The 24540-nt window shown below is 38.1% G+C and overlaps 1 protein-coding gene across 2 annotated transcripts in view; it reads left to right on the forward strand.

Annotated features, from left to right (window-relative positions):
* Positions 1–19579, forward strand: part of LOC144304915 (uncharacterized) — a 40197-nt gene extending 20618 nt beyond the window's left edge. The window contains exons 4-5 of one of the 2 annotated variants that reach the window (XM_077883555.1): positions 10674–10753; positions 17390–19579. In XM_077883555.1, coding sequence (XP_077739681.1) covers positions 10674–10753; positions 17390–17489 — 180 coding nt within the window. In that variant the 3' untranslated portion in view covers positions 17490–19579. The remainder of the gene's footprint in view (positions 1–10673; positions 10754–17389) is intronic. The other variant, XM_077883556.1, reaches the window with a different exon arrangement.
* Positions 19580–24540: the final 4961 nt, after the last annotated feature.

Genomic DNA, 24540 nt, shown 5'->3' on the forward strand with positions numbered 1-24540 from the left:
TCATGTAAGCTTACGCCAAATCACCAATTAACCCTACTAGGGGAAAGTTCTGTGGTGAAAACAATGACATATTGTTTAAGCTATTGGATTTATTGAACACATCCCAGTTTCTAACATTCAGTGGAGGCAAATTTAGGAAATAAAGCATCCCATATCACCTTTAAAATATCAAACAACAGAGCAATACAAATGCCATCACATACGTAATTTCAGTGACATGCATGGAGCTTTTGCAAGTGCTCAGTAAATTTAAATCCATAATGCCTTGAGGAGACAAATGTACACCCAAATACATACCACACACACACACTACACACATGCAGCATGCAAACCCAACGTTAACTCAGTCAAGTAGAAAAGGCAGCTGTACTGTACTCAGTGCTTCATTATCAGAAATTCACGTTCATTGAACAAATACACAGTAAGAATTATCAACAAAGGTGGAGAATTCTCCTTGTTTGTGGAAAATGTGTTGGAAGGCTTTAAGAAATATAGTATTTAAAAAGTAACTGAAAATATCTTAGTTCATCAAATAAATATGTAAACTTTTTTCTTGTATCATTTTATGTAATATACTAGCAAACTGTCTAATTCGATTATGAAATACAACGATAGACTGTTCTTTGACTTACTCCTAACCGTTTCACCAGATAGACTGAAGTGCCCTCAGCTTTGCCCTAGGCTCTTAATGCCTCAAGCTACTGCTTTAGTGGCTGATTCAAGGGGGAAAAAAAAATAAAGAATGAAAATTCAAAATGTGACACTTTTAACTAATCAAGTGCAAGATACTTTCCTTTCAGCATTGGTAACAGATAGCTTCTTCCTACATACGCATTCTATAGTTGACCACAGTCTTCGGAATGGACATGTTTTAAAAATGGGATAATGTAATTATTATCAAAACTAATTGGTACCTCAAACGGCCCAAATTTAAATTCAATAAGCACAGTAGAAATTACCATGTTTTAAGTTGTGATGCTTCACCCTACTAAATTTTTAATTGTGGCAGATATGTTCTGCTTCTGGGATGTAGAATAAGAAGGGGGGCAAAGACGCCCAACATTCCTCCATATAAAAATGTTTTTGTAATCACTCTATTTAAATAGTAACATTTTATTTTTTTAAGCACTTAGTTTCTTGATCAGGATCCATATTCATGGGGTCTCGCTGTAATCCACTTTACCACTTAATGTTGCAATTCAAATGTTCAGTCAGAAGCAAAGCCCTCCAGAATAAAGCATGAATATTACCGTGTGGGGCTGTAAAGAGAAGACTATTAGAATATATCACCAACACACTAGGGGACCATTTAGTCCACTGCTCTAAATACATCATTTAATTACAATGGAGACATTACTTCATGTTTCTACTGATGTAAGTATTATTAGAATTCATGATATTCGCAGGCTACTGTGGGCCATTACATTGGCCATAAGCTATTCCATAAGATTTACTACTAAAGGCCCGCAAGGGTATTTGAGCATTCATGGATTCTGTGGCAGTAGGCTTTTATCTAAGACACATAAGTGAGGGACAACCGAGTTATTATCTCTAAGAAACATAGCTTAATATTTTGGATTCTAAAGGTTAAGGTACCATAAATCCTGAATTACTCTGAGATATCACATAAAGAGACATTTTTATTTTATTTTACTCTATTCTGCCTCTTAAAATATTTTATGATGGCAGTTTCTAGAGTTGTACCATGTTGTTTACATTCAATCCCTGGATGCATCAAAACACTGACACAGCATTTCTTTTAAACTGTAGTACGGAAAGCAAAAAAAAAAAAATATATATATATATATATATAGTGTGTGTGTGTGTGTGTGTGTGTGTGTGTGTAGTATGTTGTCTATGGCATAGAAGGAGGGGAGAGGGAGAGAGGGAGGGGTTAATCAAATCCTTTTTTTTTTTTCTTCTTCTTCAAGGCATACCCAATTTCCATTTTAGGAGTCTTGCTCAGTGCTTTGATTGGCCCTTTTCATGACGGGTGTCCTTGTGTTGGTCGGAGCTGAGCTGATTTGCCCTTAGATGCAAAGCCAGGATCCTCTTGGGAAGGGGATTCTAAGGGACTGCACAGGGAAGAGCAGATCAGCTGCAAGAAGCAGCTTCAGAAGACTGCCTGCTTTTGCAGACAGTGAGAATTACAACCAGAAATCTAAGCAAAGACTGAAGAAGGGGTTTAGTATATTTGTCACAAAAAGTAGGCAGACACGAAAACATTTTTTTATTATGAAATGAAAACTTCTAGATAACTTCCCACCAAATGAAAGCTTTGGAAAAGCATGAAATTCAGGCAAACGCTCCAGTTTCTCCCATGCCAGATGCCATGACAATGCCAGCTTTACATGTCTCTCCAAGTCTCTTTCTTGGCATTTTGAGGCACCTGTTAAGCTTCTGAGTCTTAACACGTGAAGTCTATAACTCTTTCACTTTTAAATTTTTTTTAATTTATTTATGATAGTCACACAGAGAGAGAGAGAGAGGCAGAGACACAGGCAGAGGGAGAAGCAGGCTCCATGCACCGGGAGCCTGACATGGGATTTGATCCCGGGTCTCCAGGATCGCGCCCTGGGCCAAAGGGCAGGCACTAAACCACTGCGCCACCCAGGGATCCCATAACTCTTTCACTTTTAATAGGAAAACTATCAGATTCGTCAGCATTGGTTGTCTCATCTAAAGAGGAATCTAAAAATGACAAATAGTAGCAAACAGCTAGAAGGGGATATGAGGGTACAGAAGTTGTGTTTACTGGGGGACAGGAAGAACTATTGGGTTTGAACACAGAACATCCACTGAAAAGTTAGGCAGACAAGTCAGATATATGGTCTCTGAATTTGAAAAATGGATGCCTCACTTCCAGAGCAGATTTTTCTGTCATCTGCCTTCCTCCCTACCCTCCTCTTTACCCCAAACCAGTCAACTCCAAGAATGTACTATTCCAGGCCCTTAAAACTTCTTCTAGGAGAAAAAGTTTCCACCTCTGCCATAGAAACCATCACCAGAAGGGTTTTGTAGCTTTGTATGATGGACAAATGCACTAAAATGTTATCTTGAAGGCAAGGTAGTAAGTAAAATATGCACAACTACCTTGGACAAATTTAGCTGTTCTTCATTAAAACCTAAAATATTTAATGACCTCTATTAAATTTAAAAATCATCAAATATACACACTAATAGTATTTACCATAAAGTCACACTGCTTTCTCTCTTTTTCGTCCAATTAGAATGTGCTAAAACATTGTCCTTTGGGGCCTACATTCTAGATTTAGCCACTTTGTATTTTACATTAAAAAATATAGTGCATATATTTTGACCTCAAACATACTAAATCTAAATAATATTTTAAAAGCTAAGTATTTTGAATTAACATTTCAGGCTTGCAATAATAAGTACCTTTCGGAAAAGTTAATACTATTTTTTGATGAAATCGTCATTCCATGAAGACCAGGCAAAATTTCTCAATCTTAGGAATTTCTAATTTCTAAGTATTAGCCTTTACCACATACAAATGGTTAGACATTTTTTTTAAAAGGCAGGAACCACACAATATTGAGTTACTAGAAATGTTTCTACATATGCTATACCTGTTTCAGTTAGACCTTTAACATACCTGAAGCTGCTCATGCTCCCCCAGTTTTCTTTTCTGAAGCCATGTTTTTTTCCCAATTATAGATTTTTCTAACCACACATATCCATCAACTACATTTTTATTTTTTTATTACCTATTAATAAATTAGTTCAATCATTCCCTTTGAAAGGTAGGGAAGATCACCATTACTTTATCCGGATACTCTTCTTATAAAAGATGTAGTCTAGAGAGGTGCTACCCATCTTCTTAATTCTAAACCAAGTACTACTTCCTCTTCAGAACTGAGTAGCACCTGTGTGGTGGGAATTTGAGCTCAGGGAGTTCAAAAATTCCAATCGAGAGAGCCAGCACAGGAGTTGGGCAGCCTCCGAGTGAAAGTACTCCTGGCCAAAAGACCAGGGCTGAGGGTCAGGGCCTCATGATTTCTGCCTGGGGGAGTCATCATCCTGGAGACCAAGACATATCTAACAGGAGCAGCCTGGGAAGATTTGGGGGTTGACCTCGTTCTGAAAGAATGGGCTGAACAGAAATGGGTAGATTCCATTAATTTATTATCATGCTTATTGAGCAACTACTATGTGTAAAGGCCTACTGAAAATGCGAGGGATACAAAAATGAAACAAGAGGAGTAGAAATCCCTATCTTTTTGGATCTACCATTTTGTTGGGAGTAGTTAAAACCAAGGTTCACATGAACTGCCCAGAAAAATGAGAATAAAAATGTGGCTCACTCTCAACTCAGCCTTCCCATTTGCTTTTCCCACCAAGTAGAGCAGCTCCAGGGTTAGCCTCACACTATCAGGTTTAATCCCAGTGTGCTCAAACATTAGGTCCTGGGTTCCCATATTCATCTCACTGAGTTGTGTCTTTGAAGCCACTCTCATTTTGCGTGAGGTGAGGAGAAAACCCCTTCCATTCCTCATCCTTGGATAGGAATGAGAGTTCCACCTACAGACAACTGTCTCCAGAGAAATTTCCTTTCTCAGCTCTGGAGTGTTCACTCTTTCCTGGTGAGGGAAGATGATCTCTGATCCTGGGAGGAATGGTTTTCCAATCTCTTAGCATGACAAGATGTGTTTAGGTGGTCTAAAACACTACCTTTTGTTTTCTTTCACGTAACGCTAATTTTTTAAATTAGGTGCCCTCATGCATATTTTGTGGTTGATAACCTCAATTCTCATCCTATATTTAAAAATAATCTCAAAGGCAGTAATTACTGATATTAGAATGAAACCTGTTTTTGTCATTTTTTTATGTATCCAATGAAATCTATGACAATAATTTGATACCCATCACTATAGTTTTAAAACACATGAACAAGTTCTTCTCTCACAGTTAGAAGTTTACATCATCCTTTTACTCCTTGAATTTAAAGTCTCATCCCAATTCCCTTCTCAGGAGTTTTGCCTAATGTATTACATTGTTATGCTTGAAATGACTTTCCTGAGCCTTGTTAGAGTTCTCTGGGACTAAAATATGCATATAAGCCAAAATAGAATTAAACATTTTTTGTGACCACAAATTTCTTGGTGTTTTAAAAAAAATTATTTTGCATTGAGCCCTCTTTACAATTGTTGTTACTATGTGATTGATTAAAATAACCTGGCTATATTACTAATTTTGATAAATAATTCTCAAAGATAAAATTATAATTCTATTGGAAGAAATACTTTAATGAGAAGAATGGGCTTTTTATTTTTACATAATTCATGTTTCCCTGACTAAATATTATTTTTTGCTGAAATAACACAGGATTCAGCATCAATAATCTATTCATATATTTTATAGATATATGAATAATAAAAGCTATTCACATAAATAAGATAGTAGTGATGCAAAGGTTTTTATTATAGCAATGTTTTTCAGTATTTATAACTCAAAGTATAAGCCAAAAGTCACATGATTATTAAAAAATCTACTTTTAATTACAGTTTGATTAGTTCCTGTTTCAATTTTATTAAAAAATAAATAAAAGGAAATCATCAGTTTCTAAAAAGGTTGGGTTATTCCTTTGTTGGAGTAATTCATTTCCTTATTTCTGGTCATTAAACCAAGATTTATCAAATGACAGTCATCCCATTTTTCCTTCACTTAGAGGTTTAACTTTGCATACTCAGAAATGGTTAGGAAAAATGAAAATACAGTTTATTTCAACACTCTTTCCCAAAATAATTGTTTTGGGTGGAAAAAGTTTTTATATTTTCATATATTTTTATGAAAACAATGGACCTATTGGTTTTACTTATTCTACTTTTGGAAAATATGTGTTATAAACTTAATGGCAAATCGAGTTATTATTTTTAAATCATACAGACTGACTTTTTATTAAAAAAGACTTCATTTTTCATTGCAGATAAATGTGCTAATTTGTGACCCATGAAAACTAACTTTCTTTTGAATTCTAATTCTAAGATGATAGATAGATATAGATAGATAAATAGATAGATGATAGATAGATAGATAGATAGATAGATAGATAGATAGATAGATAGAATAGCAAGTGGAATGGTAGCCTCCAAAATATATCCATGTTAAAACTCTGAAATTTGTAAATATGGCTTTATTTGGATAAAGAGTCTTTGAAGGAATAACTCAATTAGGAGTTTTGAGATGAAGAAATTATCCTAGATTGTCCAGGTAGATCCTAAATCCAGTGACAAGTGTCCTCATAAGAGATACACAAAAGAGAGATATATAGAGAAGAGGAAGAGAAGGCAATGTGACCATGGTGACAGGGACTGGAGTGACACAGCCACAAGCTCAGGAATGCAGATGGCCACCAGAAGCTGAAAGAGACAGGGAATTAGATTCTCTCCCAGAATCTCTAAAGGGCCTTGCCAACACCCTGAATTTGGTCTTCTTCCTTCAGAACAGGGAGACAATAAATTTCTATTATTTTAAGCCACCAAGTTTATTGCAATTTGTTAATAGCAGCCATAGGAAACTAATAGAGATAAATAATCAGATAGATGTAGATAGATAGACAGATGAGAGATAGATGATAGATAGATAAGATAGGATAGACAGGTTGAGGAATTTGCTGCATGAATGAAAAAAGCACTTCTACCTTTCTTTATTTTGTCATTATTGGACTCCTCAGGGTCTTCCTATTCCTTATCATTAATCAGTGGATGGAAGAGGCAACAAATCTAAACAAAAATAATTATCTAATTTGGAATTTGGAGTCTTCCAACATTGCCAAAATATCCCACTTCTAATGTCCTGTGTCACTCTTAATAGAAACTAAGTCAGATAATGATTTTTTTAAATGTCTGAAAAAAAGCAATATTTTATAAAATCTCTTTGTTTGGTACCTGAATATTTTTAAACCCAGAAGGAAAAAAAAAGTCACCATATTAAGATTCAGGACAAATGCAAGTTATGAGCTTCTTTTGTAAAGTAGGAGAAAGAGAATTGTAAAGGGGAAAATGGGGAAGGAAAACCAGCATGACACACGGATCATAGACATATTTTTAGATAAATCAATTCAGTAAAAAATACACACAGAAGTTGAAGATATAAAGACTGATCCTCTTAAAACTATCTATGCTGCACACTTCTTAGTAAGTGTTGGTACCCTAGAAGTACATTTACCCCTGTGTAAAAACCCCTAGTCCTCAGTAGAAGATTCAGATCTTGCAGTGCTCAAAGCTTAAACAATTCTAGGAACCCTCTTGGAGAAAACAAATACAAAAATTTAGTATGTGTTTAAAACAGAGCCTTGGTAGGGGCTCATGCACTTGAGGGACCCTGAAATTTAAATTTCATTAGTTTCATGCTAATTCTACCTCTGGATGTGGGGCTTCTTAGCACTAATTGTATAGTTGGCCTTTGAGACCTCAGCTCAGACACAAAGAATCCTATTTTAACATCCATTAAAATTATGTTTCTTTTGTCATTTATGATATTTCTTTAAGCAGACTTGCCTCTCCTCTCTTAGATTACAAACCATTGAGAATCATTTTTCTGCTCCTGAGCACTCTCCAGCATCCTGAATGATGGACACACTGAAATATTGGTGACCAAATAACGGACTCAAGTCTTCAACTCTGTAGCCACTTCCCCTCACCATATTTTGCAAAGACCTCTTGGTATTATGAGAGTTCAAAAATGTTAGAGCACACTGCTTCCTGTTACCAAATGTGTTCCAGAGGTGCATTGTTTCTGAAAGATACCTAAAGGGGAGCATGAGTGGCTGGATAAAGCAGAGTCTGGACAGGATGTGCTGGCAATCCAGATGCAGGATGATTTTAATTTAGGTAGTGACCAGGGTGTCCTGTAGGGAGCTCAGAGGAAATTTCTGGAAATTTGGAAGGATCTGGATTAGAAGTGGGGTTCAGAGCATGGTAGCAGGCAATATTCCGTACTCTTGCCACCTCAAGATATTTCTTACGGTTGTTTCTGTCCCCTGGGGCCTCAAGTCTGGATCTAAAATCCTCCTGTGAATGGAGGCTGCTTCTCCCTTTAGAACCACACCAAATAGTTCTGATTATATTTTCCTTGTTTGACAATAGAGGATCCATTCTACCAAGAGGAATAAACTGTCATTGTTTCCAGGGCTCCTGACAATTGCACTCTTTGGGGAGGTGCTATATTCAGATATTTGAAGTTGCTCTGCTTACATGAAAGATACTTGCTCAGTGATCCCAAAATTCTCAACTCTGTACTTCAAAGGGGGTACCTTCAGGGTTCCTACGAAGGTTTCTTACATGAATGCATGCTATAAAACATTAGATTATTATTCTCCAGGAAAGCATAATACTCTATTGGCATTTTATCACCTATCTGCTCTTTACGTGCATATTTATGTCCAAATTGTCTCTTTCCCTTTTTAACTCCCTTAAGGGCATAAGTTGTACTAGAGTGTTTCTCTGCACATGTATTGTGCTTGAACAATTATAAACTGACAGAAGTCTAATTGTCTCTAGGACAGAACTTAGTTACAAGTAAAATTCCCCAGTCAATCGTACCTTACTTCTTACAGCTGACAAATACATGTTTCTCTATGGGGTACATACTAAGGAAGCCAGAATGAACATTAGTTCTCGAAGACTTTTTGGCAGCATTTCTCCTGGCTTATATCACATTCCTTCCCGTACTTGCTAATATAAACTCTTAAGCACACCAGAGTAGGCATCTCAATGCTAAAGCTCTTTTGAATTATGTGTTTTTGAAGTAGATATAGAATTAACAGGTATCCCCACTTCATCATTATTGGTGGCCCCAAAAGAATTACTGCGTCTTTCACCTTGTGGTTCAAATGAGTTCAAAAGAGGAAGACAGCATTACATGATGGAAAGGGCCTCACGATCTCAATTAGATTAATAGACACTCACCCTAATCCAGTTCCACGGCATCTAAAAAGGACTAAGTCTTGCTGTATAAGTAATAAAATGGTAAACATAAAGCATGTGATAGCCAGAACATATTTTTGTTTGATGTGTAAATTAAGAACTAAATCTAGGTAAAGAAAATAATAACCACCAATACTTCTTCAATATTGAATATACATCAGATTATATAAATGGATTATTTCATGCTGATCTCAATCCTATGAGATAGGTCCTGCTATTAGCTTCGTTTTACAAAAAAAAGAATCGAAGTGTAGAGAAAACAAATTGTGTTAACTAAACTTATATAGGCAGATAGTAAGGGAAGAGGGATTCATGCGCCAAAGTTTCTGTATTTGTCACTACCACCTTTGCAGAGAGGTTGGAGAAATATTCCCAGTACTGTTTATTCAAGGTTGATTTCTATGATAGATGACGAAGTAACAGGAGGTAGAAAAATCCAGTGATTTTTGTTTGTCATAATCTTCCCATATAAGACATAACGACTTCTATGTAATTCTTATCAACAAATTCCGTAAACTTAATTGAGGATTAATGGTGAATTTTGCATCAGAATCAATAATGAATAGTGACTCTTGAGTTGAAATTAAGTGCCACCTCTGGGCTGTACTTGTGGCTATAGATGAAGTAGACTGCTTTAAAAAAGGGATTCCACCAAAATGCAGACATTTCTCTTCCTTCTGTGGTCCTGCAAAAATCAATATCCATGATATATGCAGGCTTTTTGACCATTCCCATTTCCATGGAAAAGCGGGTGCCTTTGGCAGATTATGCATAGTAAACTTATGGTCTTTTCAATATCCAAATCAATTCAAGGTCACTAGACACAACTCTTAGTAACCATCTCCATGAAAACGATTCCAAAATCCATTGCACAAAGCTTAGCCAAGATAACAGGATGGCTGTCTTTTGAAAGAGCAATATAGTCTCCACAGAAAAAAATATCATTTGTGTCAGATAACTTATGTTACTGTTTTGTAAAATGGTCAAATTCCTCAGGAAACTCTCTTACTTCTATTTAGACTTTAAAACAAGGTAGACTAAATTTACCTAAGAAGTAAACTAACATGTTCCTCCAACATCAACACTTTTCGTAGTAGTGGCACATCTATTCTGAGATCTGTTACGGACTATCATTCAGGAAATTATATGATATATAAGCCAAAATGAAGATAAGTAGATGGTCATAAACACTTAACAAAAATATTATATGTCGTACAGCTTGCATTACTAACATAACTGGACTGGAAGTCAAATTATCTAAAAATGGTAGAAGTAGTTTCTGTTTTCTCTTGAAAAATTTGTAATGTTTGTACTGTGGCAGAACAAGCAAGGTTAAAGTTTATTAAATTTCAGATTTTACAGTTACTTTTGTTGCTTTAAAAATTTGATAATATTTCTGAGACTTACATATATTAAACTGTGCTTATGTGACCCAATCGTTTCCCATTGCTGTTATAAAAAGTTACCACAAACTTGATGGCTTGAAACAACACAAATTTGCCATTTTACCATTCTGGAGGTCAGGAATCCAAGACATATCATGAATATGGTTAAAGTCAAGTATCAGCAGAGCTAAATTAATTCTAGAGGCTCTAGAGGAGGATCCGTGCCTGACAGAAACTTTTACAGCTACTCCCAAGAGATGACTGTGTTCCTTGGTCATGGTTGCATCACTTTGATCTGCTTCCATCATCTTATCCTCTCTTATTTTCTCCCTCAAATTAGGTCCCGTGTTGGGCCCACCTGGATCACCAGGATAATCTGCTTATCTCAAGATTTTTAACTCAGTCACATTTGCAAATAAGGTAACATTTACTTTATACCCATTAGGTAACATATGTACAGGTTCTTGGGTTTAGGAGGTATACATCTTTAGGGGAGGGAGAGTGTTATCCTGACTATCACACTATCACACGTGGTGACAAAAATAAGGGTGCAGTTGAAGGTTATAGTGGAAGGAACCTGGGCTCTGTCACAGTTGGACAGCTCTAGGGTCAAATCTCAACTCCTTACAACCAGACTATGTCATCTGTGAAGGTTACTCCTTGGAGCCCTCATGTAGGAGTTAGTTGGAACTTGTAAAGAAGAAAATTTCTCTTTATTCTCATTGGCTGGAATTACACACCATGTCAAACCCTGAACCAATCTGAAATCTAGTTCATCAGATGAATCAGGGCTCACTTCTGGAGCTGGGAAAAACTGATCCACAAGCCATAAGAGAGGTATAGATAACTAAAAATAAGAAAAAACAAATAGGAAAAAAACAAGGTTCTCTTAAGAAGGAGGAAGGGTGAATGAATACTCCATAGGCAACCAGTAGGACCCATTGCTGAGCTTTTAAAATTTAACCTAAGCAAAAATCACAATAACAAAGAACTCTAAACATTCAATTGCCTTCAATCTGTAACATGAAGTAATGTGTTTAAAATACCTAGAATAGGGGGCACCTGGGTGGCTCAGTCAGTTAAGCATAGGTCACTAGATTTTGGCTGGGGTCATGATCTCAGAGTCCTGGGATCGAGCCCCACCAAGTAGGGCTCCATGCTCTGCAGGGAATCTGCTTCTCCTCTTCTCCCTCTGCCTCTATCCCTCTCCCTGCTCTCTCCTCTCTCAAATAAATAAATAAACCTTAAAAAGATACCTAGAATATGGCTTGGCACACAATAAATATTCAATATCTATCAGCTAAAGTACCATTTTATGAATATTATTTGGTGTTTTATTAGGGAGGGTTTTTATTATCATTATTAACGCTTTGGACAAGTAGAAAAGAGTAAATCCTAAGAAACAGGGCTTTAAATGATGCCAAAAAACCTCCAAACAACAGAACTAAACTCGGGTTTTGAAAAAGGTGAGTATCTGGCAGACAGAACTGTCTACAGGCCACAATTAGCCACCTGTTGCTCCTCACTCACAATTCCGAACAGTCTCAGATTTTGGTTCCTATTTGAGTTAGTGTCCATCCAATTGTTCCTCTTAGCCTCCAAACTCTCTGGCATGTCTTCTATGTGTCTACAGACTCGTACAATTTCTTCATCCTAGATGCCTCAGCACTCTCCTCTCTACTTCACACGGGCCATTCTCCCAGTTTTCTCTGTTATTTTTTTACCTCTTGGTAGTAAACATCTCAGCCAGAAATCTTTGTGATCCACCTGCTATTAGGATGTCTCTCTTTGTGACCTTCATTGGTTACTCCCCATCACTAGAGGGCCACTTGCCAGGTCTACGCGCGTCCCTGCAGGACAGCACGCCCAAGGGGAGCCAAGCTCTTACGTGCTGTCTACTTCATTTGTGAAACTGAGAGTCCCGAGCATGGTGCAGGAAAGAAGTCCTGTCTTAATAATGTGATAATGTCGCCAAACAGCCACGGCTTGGTAAGGTAAGGATGGTGAGAGACCTTAACATGTCTATTAAGGGACCAGAAGTCAGGAACAAAATAATCTCCTGTGTAGGGATTTTAGTATTGTTTGCTTTCAATCAGAGTTAAATTCTCTCATAATAAGAGGCCCCAGATTAAAATTGTTGACATCTCACTATTCAGTGTGAAAGTAGTTGGGGGCATTTTAAGGGCAGATCATTCTCAAAGTTTGGACTGAATTTGGTTTCACACGAAACTTTTTTTTTTTTAAGATTTTATTTTTTTATTGAGAGAGAGAGAGAGAGTGCATGAGCATTGAGGGAGGGGGGTTGTGGCAAAAGGGAGAGAGAGAAGAGAGAGAGCGAATCTCAAGCAGACTCCATGCTGAGCACAAAGCCTGACTTGGGGATTGATCTCACAACGCTGAGATCATGACCTAAGCTGAAATCCAGAGTCAGGGCATCCCTGGTGGCTCAGCGGTTTAGTACCACCTGCAGCCCGGGGTGTGATCCTGGGGACCCAGGATCAAGTCCCACGTCGGGCTCCCTCCATGGAGCCTGCTTCTCCTTTGCCTGTGTCTCTGCCTCTCTCTCCCTCTCTGAATAAATAAATTTAAAAAATCTTTAAAAAAAAAAAAAAGAAATCCAGAGTCAGTCATTTAACCTACTGGGCCGCCCACATGCCCCTTTGACAAGCCTTTTTGAATGTTCTCCACTATTGTCAAACTGGTGTTTTTAATAGTGAATTTCCAAACATACTGAGTTCAGGGTAGAAGCAAAGAGGCAGAGTTTGAGCACTCATTTTACTGTATCTACAAATCTCATAACATCCTCCTTCTAGTTCCTCTAGCATATAAAGAGCTGGGCCTAGACAGAAGATTGAAATTAGTCTCCCAGCCCTTGGGACGTCACCATTAGCTCATAGACAAATGAGTGCTTACTAAATACTTATGGGGGGGGGGGTGACGATTTGGCAGTTTGTCTTAATGACTTTGAAAGAACTGAAATAGTCATTGCAACTTTGTGCAACTTGAAAAAGTCCATGGGTCTTCTGATCATGCTTAACTTGTAAGGGGAACTCTGTATTGTATCCTTTGTGTTGCTTCAGAGGATAATAACCCTGTATGTTTTCCACCTGGAATTTGTAAAATTTTTCTTTACGGTGCATAGAGTTTCCTCTTTGCGATCCCCCTATCTCACTGTCTCTGGATGTCCCGCTGTCTTAATTCAAAAGCCCCAGGATGTTTGTGATGCCCAGACTCTCCGCCATCCATCCAGTCCAAGCTTCCTTTCTCATGTCGTCCCTTGACTTCTCTCCTGTTTGCACATCCCCCTCCCACCCCCACCTCAATCAGAAAGCCTGTTCCTTTAAGACATTAATTTCAGATGTTCAAAAAATAAATCTAATAAGAATCTTATGGCTAGAACATTTTCCACCTAAAAAGCATTCATACATACAGTTTCCTTATTTGATCCTCATGACCATGTTTTCAATATTGGTAGGCCGGACATGATTATCCCCTCTTAGAGATGAGAAATTAGGTTTGCAGGAATAAACGAATTAAGCCGGGCCAGGTACTAGCCAAGGAGGAGGCGGTGTGCTCGGGGACACACCTGTAGGTTTTACGCTTCTTAGTTTACTACTCCTTCACCGTCATTGTAAATCTTCCTAAAATTACTTAACTTAAAAAAAATTACTTTACTTGCCCGGGCACTAATCAAAACAATATTGCCTGCAACCAGCGGTAAAATAATAGATCCACCCCCCCCAAAAAAATGCAAATGCTTATGTGGACGAGTACAGCAGCCAGTCCCTTCATCCATGTGATCTCCCGCTCCTGGGGCCTACTCTGGAAACAGACGGTTTTGAACTAGAATGTTCAAATAGTTATCCGTGTTGGTACCTGCCTCCCCCCCCCACCTGCCTAGGTTAAAAAAAAAAGGGGGTGGGCAGAAATAGAAAATGCAGTCTATGCTTTCAAGCAAAGGGCCCAAATTTGAGGTGCGGTAATTTTGGGAAATCTCCTCTCCAGTCTCAAGGGTCTCGGAGAACTGATGGTGTTTAGTGACCTCCAGCTGCCGTGTATCATCCTTGGAGGATTGGAATTGATTTTCTCCACGTTGCAGGGTGAGGATCCAGAGGGGGCGGCCTCAGGGGCCACCACCCAGGCCCGCTGGGAGGGACTGGACATGGGAGCCAGGGCCTCCTCCTGCTGCGCTGTTTTGAAGTCGTTCTTCCAGATGCTGCTCTCATTTCAGTTCATTCTCCGTCTCCCTGTGCTGCCGCGTGCCCAGCTCCACTCCAAACTTGCTTTTTTTAGCCTCCCAAAACCAAAAATTGGTTGTCTACTAACTGACTTTGGTTTTACTACAGAAGGCCCAGGGCTGATTTTTGCCCACAAAACTAGAATCGCTGTGGCCTACCCTGTGGTCACCATCCTGCACAGAGCTGCCCAGGCCAGCAGAGGGTGAAGCTGCACCCCCCCACCCCGCACACCTTCCCACCCCCCACCCCAGTCCCCCAGGTGTTAGTCACTGCGGCCTACCCTGTGGTCAACATCCTGCAGAGAGCTGCCCAGGCCAGCAGAGGGTGAAGCTGCACCCTCCCCACCCCACACACCTTCCCACCACACCCCCACCCCAGCCCCTCAGGTGTTAGTCACTGCGGCCTATGGTGTGGTCACCATCCTGCAGAGAGCTGCCCAGGCCAGCAGAAGGTGAAGCTGCACCGCCTCCCACACACCTTCCCACCCCCCCACACCTACCTTCCCACCCCTGGACCACCAACCCCCTCCCCCAACCCCAGCCCCTCCCCTACCCAGGCGTTAGTCGGCCAAGCCTTCAGAGCAGTGGCGGTGATGCCCAGCGCCACCACCCAGGAAGCGGGGAGCCACAGGCAGGAAGAGCTCAAGTGCAGCTGCTGGGCCCTTCCTTTGCACACCTGCTTTTCAAGACCCTGAGGGAGGGTCCAGCAGTGTGTCTCTGTGGTCACGTGTTCCTGTAGAACTCACGAAACTGAGGCACTTAGTGACAGCCCTTCACAGGCCCCTGGGTGTTGGAAAAGCCATGCATTTGGGGGATCTGAGTTAAGCGAGGCTCACTTGGACAAACGCTTAGTGTGGCCTTTACTGGAACATATTTATGCGATTATCAGGCGTGTGTGTGTGCCTGTGTGGAGATGAGTGTCACTAGCCTGTTGGTGGTAGGAACGGCTCAGAGGCGTGCCCCCCATGGCCCTAGCATTGTGACAACAAATGCAACACCAGAGGTCGCATCATGACAGGGAAGTGTCTGTGGGAAAATCGTTCTAATCATAAGACTTGTACATTTGTCAGCCAAGAGTGAGAATCTCATCAACACCCAGTAAATATGAAAGTTGTCTCCTGTCAGGAATATACTTAAAAAGGTGGCATATTAGGTTTCAAACACACCGTCTATATAGCTCTTCCAATTTCTTTTTAATGGGAATTGCACGAAATAGTTTATCAGAATCCCCGTATTTACAGGGCCCCACCCGTAGCAGTGACGACAGAGAGATCATTGGTAACAATTCACATATGAAAGAAACTTGATAAAGGTTTTCTGGAATGTAATAACAATATTCGTGTTTCCACAAATTTTGTTCCATTGTTACCAACAATGATTAGTGAAGATGAAAAACTCTTCTAAACCAGTAATTTTGTGGGAAAAGTTTGAATTGCCATATATAAGAAACACTGAATTATATTGAGTCTCTTTATTAAAACATAAAAGTTGTTGTCATCTGAAGAGCTGAAGAGTATTCATCCAAACAACAGTGAAGGAAAAAAAGATGTAACTGGGTCAGTCTGTTGACTAGTTAAGAAAATTGTGACTCTTTCCTAAAATTGTGGATATGGTGCATTTGACCACTTTTTTTGCATTTGTAAATTGTCCTGGGTTACTTTTTCTTGTTTTAAGCAAATTTTGACATTTGAACAGACTAATCACCCGTGACAGTTTTGGGGGCTGAGGAAAGAGTACACCAAAGTGCACCCACATCACATTTCTAAATACCTCAGTTTTAAGTATACTAATAGCTGCAAATAAACTATGTTCTGTAATCTTCACAGCTATAACTCCATAATTAGAGAAAGGCTTTTTTTTTTATTTTTTTAGGTAACTGGATATTGATCAAATGTCAAGATTACAGAAATTAATTATTATACATAAGTGAGCATCCTATTAATGGTATGATGATTTAGGGGCTGATAATAACATACAGATGTATGCTCATAGGTTAAAGATATTTATTTCCGTATATATTTTTTTACTTTTATCAAAAACATCTTGCATATTGTAATAATCAAGGCTTTTATTTGTTTCATTGATGATGATGTCACATATAAACTCTTTTTCAGCAATTTAAATTTGTTTATCAAATTCAAGTTCGAGAAACTATGCTTTATTGGGTTGGTAGCAACTGAAATTGTCAGTAAATTTCTTAAAAAAAAATACTTAGATTCAGAAATAAACCTTGAGTTTGAATATCATGTTCAAACATTACAAGGTGACATATATGATATATCATTGTTATCACAGAAGATAGTACAAAACATTTTGGTTTTAGCATAAACCCATTTCATACTTATAATTTCATCAAATCTTAGCAATATCTAGAACCATATAGTAGGGTTAATAATCTTTGTGTACTTCAAGTACTTATCCATATCTGTGTCTTTTTTAAAAAAGATTATATTCACTGGGTGATATGCTATATGTTGACAAATTGAACTCCAATAATAAATAAATAAATAAATAAATAAATAAATAAATAAATAAATAAATTTTTAAAAAGTAAATAAAAATAAAAAAAGATTTTATTTATTAATTCTTGAGAAACACACAGAGAGAGGCAGAGACACAGGCAGAGGGAGAAGCAGGTTCCCCACAGGGAGCCCTATGTGGTACTCGATCCGGGGACTCCAGGATCACGCCCTGAGTTGAAGGCAGATGCTTAACCACTGAGCAACCCTGGCGTCCCTACCTAACTAAATCTGTGTCTATCTATATATGCACAAATTTAGCAATAATATGAATTGTTTGCTATTGAAAATGTTTTTCAGCTGCTGCCATTATTACACGTATTGTGAACACTGCCCTGATATGATGATTCCCTCTGCAATCACACGTTGGAACAGCAGTAGAAGCAAAGCGAATGAATGAATCAATGAATGAATCCCTGGCACCACCGGGAAATGATACTTGAAGAAAGCAGACCCTCTTACTGGCATGCTTACTCGGAGAAAGGAGTTGACAACATAACACTTTTGCTGCTCAGATCCTCTTCACTCTCCAAAGCAATGTCCACGTCAGATGTTGAGATCACCAAAGCCCCGAAATCTTCAGTGTTTAGACTCTTTTTTTTAGATATTTTGAAGGCCCATTTTAAGAAAAAAAGGTAACCTCTTTTTTTTTTTTTTTTTTTTTTTTTTGTGAGAGCATACAACGTGAGATGTGAAAAAGACTTTCCCTGTGGACTGAAGCTGTTTGTCATGAGGGCACATGTGTCTGGGTTTACAGGTTGCTCTGTGTGATGCTAAGTGTCAGATCCCAAGTGATAGAGGAGCTGGGGTTCCTCAATAAACTGTGTGTGTGTGTGCACATGTGTCCAGAACGGGGCCCCCTCTTGTCAGGTTTAAGGACAATACTGCTATTGTATCTAATGTTGGATTATTTTTTTTCTTAAAATGGGCCTTCGAAATATCTAATATTCAGCCTCCACAAAGCTTAGATTTACTCCCGGAGAGAGCTTCTGAATAAGCATTGCAGATAATACACACATGTGTTTGCTACAGCATCTTTCCAAACCCTACTCAAATGCCTCACTAGTGATTTTTTTTAAGTTATAAACCCTCAAGAGAAAATACAGAAAATGATCCAACAACAACAGAATTGAGAAAGCTAAAAAGCAGATGTGTGAATGGTAACTGAATTAGCAGACGAGGAAAAATGAAAACTTGGGGCCCTTTTCACATCCAACATCCAGCCTCTCAGAACATCCTGCTGGCTCTATCTTCAATATACATACGGATCTCATCATTTTCCACCATCATTACTAGTACTCCCTACTGTTTTGGGTTAAATTGTGTGTCCCCCCCACCAAAAGATATGTTGAAGCCCTAACCTCTGGCGCCTAGAATGTGACTTTATTTAGAAGCAGAGTATTTGTAGATGTAATAAAGTTAAGATGAGGTGATACTGGTTCATGGTGTCTTTTTAACAAGAGAGGGATTTGGAGATACAGACACACACGGACGGAAGATGGCCAAGAAAGGATGAAGGCAGAGGTTGGAATTATGCTACCACACAACAAGACACGCCAAGGATTGCTGGCAAACACCAGATGCTGGAAGAGGCAAGAAGTGATTCTTCCCTAGAGCCTTCAGAGGGAGCAAGGCCCTGCCAACACCTTGACTTTGCACTTCTGGCCTCAAGACTGGGAGAGAATACGTTTTTTTGTTGTGTAAGACACCCAGTTAGTGGTACTTTGTTACCACAGTTGCAAGGAACAAATAGGGCTACCGTTACTTCTTGCCCGGACTGATGGAGTCATTCCTAACTGATTATCCTGCTTCTACTCTGGCCCATCAATCAGTCTATCCTCAACACAGCACCAGTTATCCTCCTAAAATATAAATCAGATCGTGTCACTTCTGTGCCTAACACCCTGTCTTGGCATGCTATTTCTTTCAGAGTAAAAGCCCATGTTTGTGCAATGGCAAACAAGGCCCCACATAATCAGAGCATATTTCCACCACCCAGCTCTGTCCCCACTCCACCTTCCTCACCACCTCCCACAGGGTTTTCTTCTTCACTCATTCTACCCCAGACACACCGGCCTCCTTGCTGTTATCAAACACATTAAGGTAGGTTTTCAACCTCAGACTTTGGCATGAGAGGTTCCCTCTGCCTGCACACTCTTGCCCTAGATACTCCCTTGGATAACTCTCTCACTTCCATCAGATCTCAGTCAAAATTCACAGTCTAAGACCTATCAAAACCACTCTTAAAAATTCCATCTGCCTTTCATCTTCTGGCATTCCTAATCCCCTTACCCTGTGGTTATATTTTTTATGGCATTTGTCAGTTTCTAAATTATTAAATAATGTATTTAATTATTATGTGTCTTGTTTATTGACTATTTCTTACACTCTATAAACCCCTTGAGGAGAGGGAATTTTGTTTTGTTTACTCTTATATCCCAAGTGTCTGATCCCTGCCTGGCACATGATAATAAATATTTGTTGGATGAATTTGTTGTATTGATTGGAGAATCTTAATCTCTACCAGAGAACCCTGGAAATACTAAAGAAGTCCTGAATAGCAGAAAGTCCAAAAATAGGAAACATTTGGGACTGAGATGGGAAAATGCTTTAAAAGTTATAAAATTGTTATTGGACACCTGGCCCTCCTCCACACACAGGCCCCCCTCCCCCCGGAAAAAGACTATAGGTTTACTCTCTGGAAAGGGTCTTTAGGAGATTCTAAGGGTCAGAGAATGATTTCAGGCATATCACATAAAATTTGCTAATTGCACAGGGAGATCCCAAATTCTCTTGTGTTATTTGACTCCAAGAAGATTGACATTCAAGCTCATGAATCGGGGGCGGAAACTTGCAAGATTGCTTCCTGGAGAAACTGACAAGCCCGAAAGAAAATATTTACTGATACAAAGAGTTGAAGATGCACCAAAGAAACAATCCAGCCAAATCACCTCTTACTAGACAGTGTGAAGCTGCTCGTTTACACTAGACAGCTAATAAGCTTTTAGAACCTAATCCTAAAACATGAAGGGATCATCTTCGAGAAAACACCTAATTTGAAAGACCTTACCTGCCAACAATGGAGTAAAGAACATTTATATATTTCTTTAAGAAAATAATATAACTTTGTAAGAACACTGTAACAAAAAATTTTTCCTGAAATCTGGCATCACAAGAAATATTTCCAACCAAATCTATTTTAAGCCTTAAAATACCAAGAACTATGATGATTATATTCTAGTATTTTTTTAGAAATCAGACCAATGAATTGTTTATCAGACATTTGGCATCATAATTAATGATTTCTATGCAGATTTGCTGATCAGTGATCCAGTTGTTTTGTTTAGACTCTTTCTGTCTAGACTCTAAATTCGAACTACTTTGTACCACTTTACAAATGTTTATCAGGTGCTCACTGTGTGCAAAGCATTTTTGAGTGCTGGGAAAATATATAATATCATTATTAATGCTACACTGTCACTGTGAAATATCCAGGACAGGAATTAGTACTTTTGTTTGGCAACCGGAGAGAATTGAAACAAAGAGATTATGTGATTTAGGTAAAATGAAACCATTAGCTAGAAAATCCCTCTGTGGCAAATCTTCCCAACTGACAAAACCCAAATTCCTCTGGGAATTTGGCTTTGATGAAGTTTCTTGTCTTTTGTCTAATCAAGCACCTACCTAGGAATTCCCGTGTTTATTACATCAAACAAGACAGATTACATTTGGCGCTTTCTCAAAGCATTTTGAAGTCCCTCTCCTTGCCTCCAACCATGCATTTTATTTTCACCTAGTGAAGGGGAGCCATCAGTTCAAGATGACTCCAAAAAGCTCATTGGCTCAGGTAATTACTTGATTTCCTCTCTTTGAAAATGTCATGCACATTTTAAGCACATTGACAAGCAAGTTTGAAATGCTTGTCACATTCGGAGATGCTACAAAATGCAGTCTGCAAGGATAAATGGATCTTTGGATTAAAAACTGTTATTAGGTCCAATCTTTATGACTTTTTTTTCAGTCTTTAATGTAGAAACAACACTCTCTTCTCTGATTCTCATCTCCCAAAGTTTTCTGAGATCCATTTAACAGTGAGGATACTCTCAACAACAAGCACTAGAAACCCCAATTAAAATTGGCTTACACACTATGGAAATTAGTATTTTCACTTTGCTAGAAACCCAGTGGATCTCAAGAAAGTTAAGTCATGCTCAAAGACATCATTATGTCTCTGCTTTTCCATTTTTGGAGGTATCACCTTCATCTTATCAGTGGTAAGATAGCTGCAGAAATGCCAGGAGGAGCATCTGGACATGACCAAAATCAGAGGAAGAGAAAGGATGCTTTCTTCTTATGCACTCCCAGAGGCAAAACAAAATTTCCCAAAGTCTCTACAGCCAATTTCTCTTCACATTGTATCTTATATCACATGTTCCTTTTTTAATCAATTGCAGACAAATGTGATTACATAATATTAAAAATTTGGGATCAAGTGGATGGTGAGGGGTCAACCACACTGTTCTCTTCTTTGTCTTTCACTTGTTTCTGACTGGTCACTTAATTTTTTTTTCAAATTTGGCATTCCTGCATTATTAGCTTAATAAATTAGTTTAAAATTAGAATTAGGGTAAAATTAATTTAATGAATTAGAATGTACCTATTTCAGGTCACAGCATCAAATGCAAGGATTTATTAAGTTGTATGTTCATTAATTTAAATGCAATGAGAATCACAAATTTAAAACTACTTATTGTCACCTCTTGCTTTCTACCCCAATGCCTCTTCATTAGTAGATAATTCAAGGACAAGTAGAGTCAGCAAATTTGAGTCTCAGTCATATCTTCCACTTCCAATGTGTTTAATATTAGACAAATTACTGTCTGTGAGTCTCAATGTTTGCATTAACAAATTGGAGATTATTGAGTCCCTATATATTATTGAGGCCTATTGGTTTCATGACTCAAAGTCTATCCAAAGTTACAATTATTGAGAATTTTAGGCAGATTCTATGTTAATAACTTTAACAAACATTTCATATGACCATTACAATAATTTTATGAGGACACAGTATTATTATTCCTATCTTAAAGATGAAGAAAGTGAGACTTAGAGTTTAAGTGAATTGTCCCAGTAAGCGGGAAAGCTGGGATTTGAACCAAACTTGTGCCTGTATGACCCCAAAAGTCATGTGCTCAACTGCCACGCTCTACTGATGTAAAAAATCATCATTACCATGTCTGAAAATTCACTCATATACAGTTCCTTTACTATTATTCTGTTATTGTCTCCAACACCTAAATCAATAAATATTCATTGAGCACATACTATGTGTTAGATATTAGGCCAGATATTGAGATAGATCCAGATAATTATGACATGCTTTCTGTTCTCAAGGTGCTTACAGTCTAGCCAGGGAAACTAAAATGATTCATCAGTCAAGGCAATATTGCCATATGAACAGACTGGCACAGGCAGTAGCTACTGCAGAATGTGTGTACTTCCAGAGAAGTGGGTCAGAAATGTAGGGAGCCATGAAGCTTCAAAAGGCAGTGGGCTTTAGCTGGTCAGATGGATCATCACAGCATGTGATCTGGTCAGTAAGAATTTGTGGGGAGAAGTAAACTAAAGTAACTGCCTAGGATAGAAGGTCTGTGTAAAGAAACCTGAAGGTTGATGCTGATGAGGAACTTCTGCAATAATCCTGCCCCGAGGGAGACACTACATTCTCAAGCTGGAGACCTGAGGTAGGAGAGACCAGGCCAGGTAATGAGTAAGAACTCTCCAAGGAAATGGCAGGGTCAGATTTTATCATTTTTGGATTTGATGAGATTGCTCTCCAAGCTTATTCTCTGTGTATAAACGCCTCTATATGCTCACGTATTTTATTATTTGCCAAAGGAATCTTTGCAGAAACCATTTGGGCTTCTTAAAAAGCTAAAATTTAGGACTTAAAAAGATCTTCTAAGACTATCTTCTCTAAAAGAGAGCCTGTGAGACCTCTTTTCCTTCCCACACTCTCACTCACCCTTTGTGTGCAGATATTTATCTGTGTCCCTGAACTTTCTTGGGCTAAATTATCATTATTTTTACTAAAAGCTAGTACGCTTCTAGAAGCTCAGTTTATACCCTTCAGAATATTTAAAACTCTCTTTCCCTCTACCCCTCCCCCGCAACACACACACACACACAAAACCCCACCAGTGTCTATTATTGAGTTGTAAGAGTACTTTTTATATCTTGGACAAAAATCCTTGCTCTGATTTTTTGTTGCAAATATTTTATCCCAGTTTTGGCTTCTTTTTCTATTTTCTCTGTGGAAAAAAAAAGTTTTTAAACACTGATAAAATCTAATTTATTGATTTCCTCTTTCTGTGCCCTAAACAAGAAATCCTTGCCTAATCCGAGATCACAAAGTTCTTCTCTTACATTTTCTTCTAGATAATTTTATGGTTTTCTGTTTTATTTTTAGGTCTATGATCCATAACAAATTAATTTTTTCATGTATAATATGAGGTAAAAGTTGATTCTTTTTCCTTATGAATATCCAGTTTACAAGAACCATAATTTTTCTTTCTCCAAGAAATCGCCTCACCTGGTCAACTTTATTGACAATCAATTAAATATGTATGTGTGGGTTAATTTTTAGACTACTAACTGAATTCCATTGATCTATATGCTGATGTGTTAGATAATAAGAAAGCACCTTGATCATTATAGGTTCAAAAGTCTTAAAATCAAGTAGTGTTAGTCCTCCAATCTTGTTCTTCTTTTAAACATTATTGGCTGTTTTAGATCATTTGCATTTCCATATAACTTTCAAAATCATTTGTCAATTTATCATTTTACATTTTTTATTGGGATTTTGTTGAATCAATCTTTAGAATATTCATCCCTCCAATCCATTAACATGTTATATATCTCCATTTGTTTGGTCCTTTTTAATCCCTGCCTGCAATAATTTAAAGTTTTTGTTATAGCAGTCTTGTGCATTTTTGTTAGATTTATTCCAATGTAGTTTGTGTAGTTTGGCACTATTTAAAATGAAATCTTATTGTTAAAATTATTTTCTTAATTGTTTGTTTCTAATATTTAAAAAATTTGATAGCTGACTTTTGTCCCTCTTTCCAACTTAAGTGCTAGAGCCAAGTAGAATCAGTAAGTAACTAGAAGCTCACCTAGACACATAATCTATGGATAAGGCGACTTTTTTATTCAACTAGGTACATTTCTAACTTGTGGATCAAATCTGATTCTTGACTCAAGTGACTATACCTCATTTTAAATTATGCTAAGTAAAAACAGTGAAAGCTAGACCACCAGGGACTATGAAAGTACTTTACATATAAATTTTTCTTAGTCTTGCATTAACTTTATGTTTTAGGTACTGTTGTAATTCCCATTTTACAGAAGCTAAAGACTATAATTAAGTAACTAGATCACATTTACTAATC

The sequence above is a fragment of the Canis aureus genome, chromosome 34 (assembly GCF_053574225.1).
Source record: "Canis aureus isolate CA01 chromosome 34, VMU_Caureus_v.1.0, whole genome shotgun sequence".
Classification (NCBI taxonomy): Eukaryota; Metazoa; Chordata; class Mammalia; order Carnivora; family Canidae; genus Canis; species Canis aureus.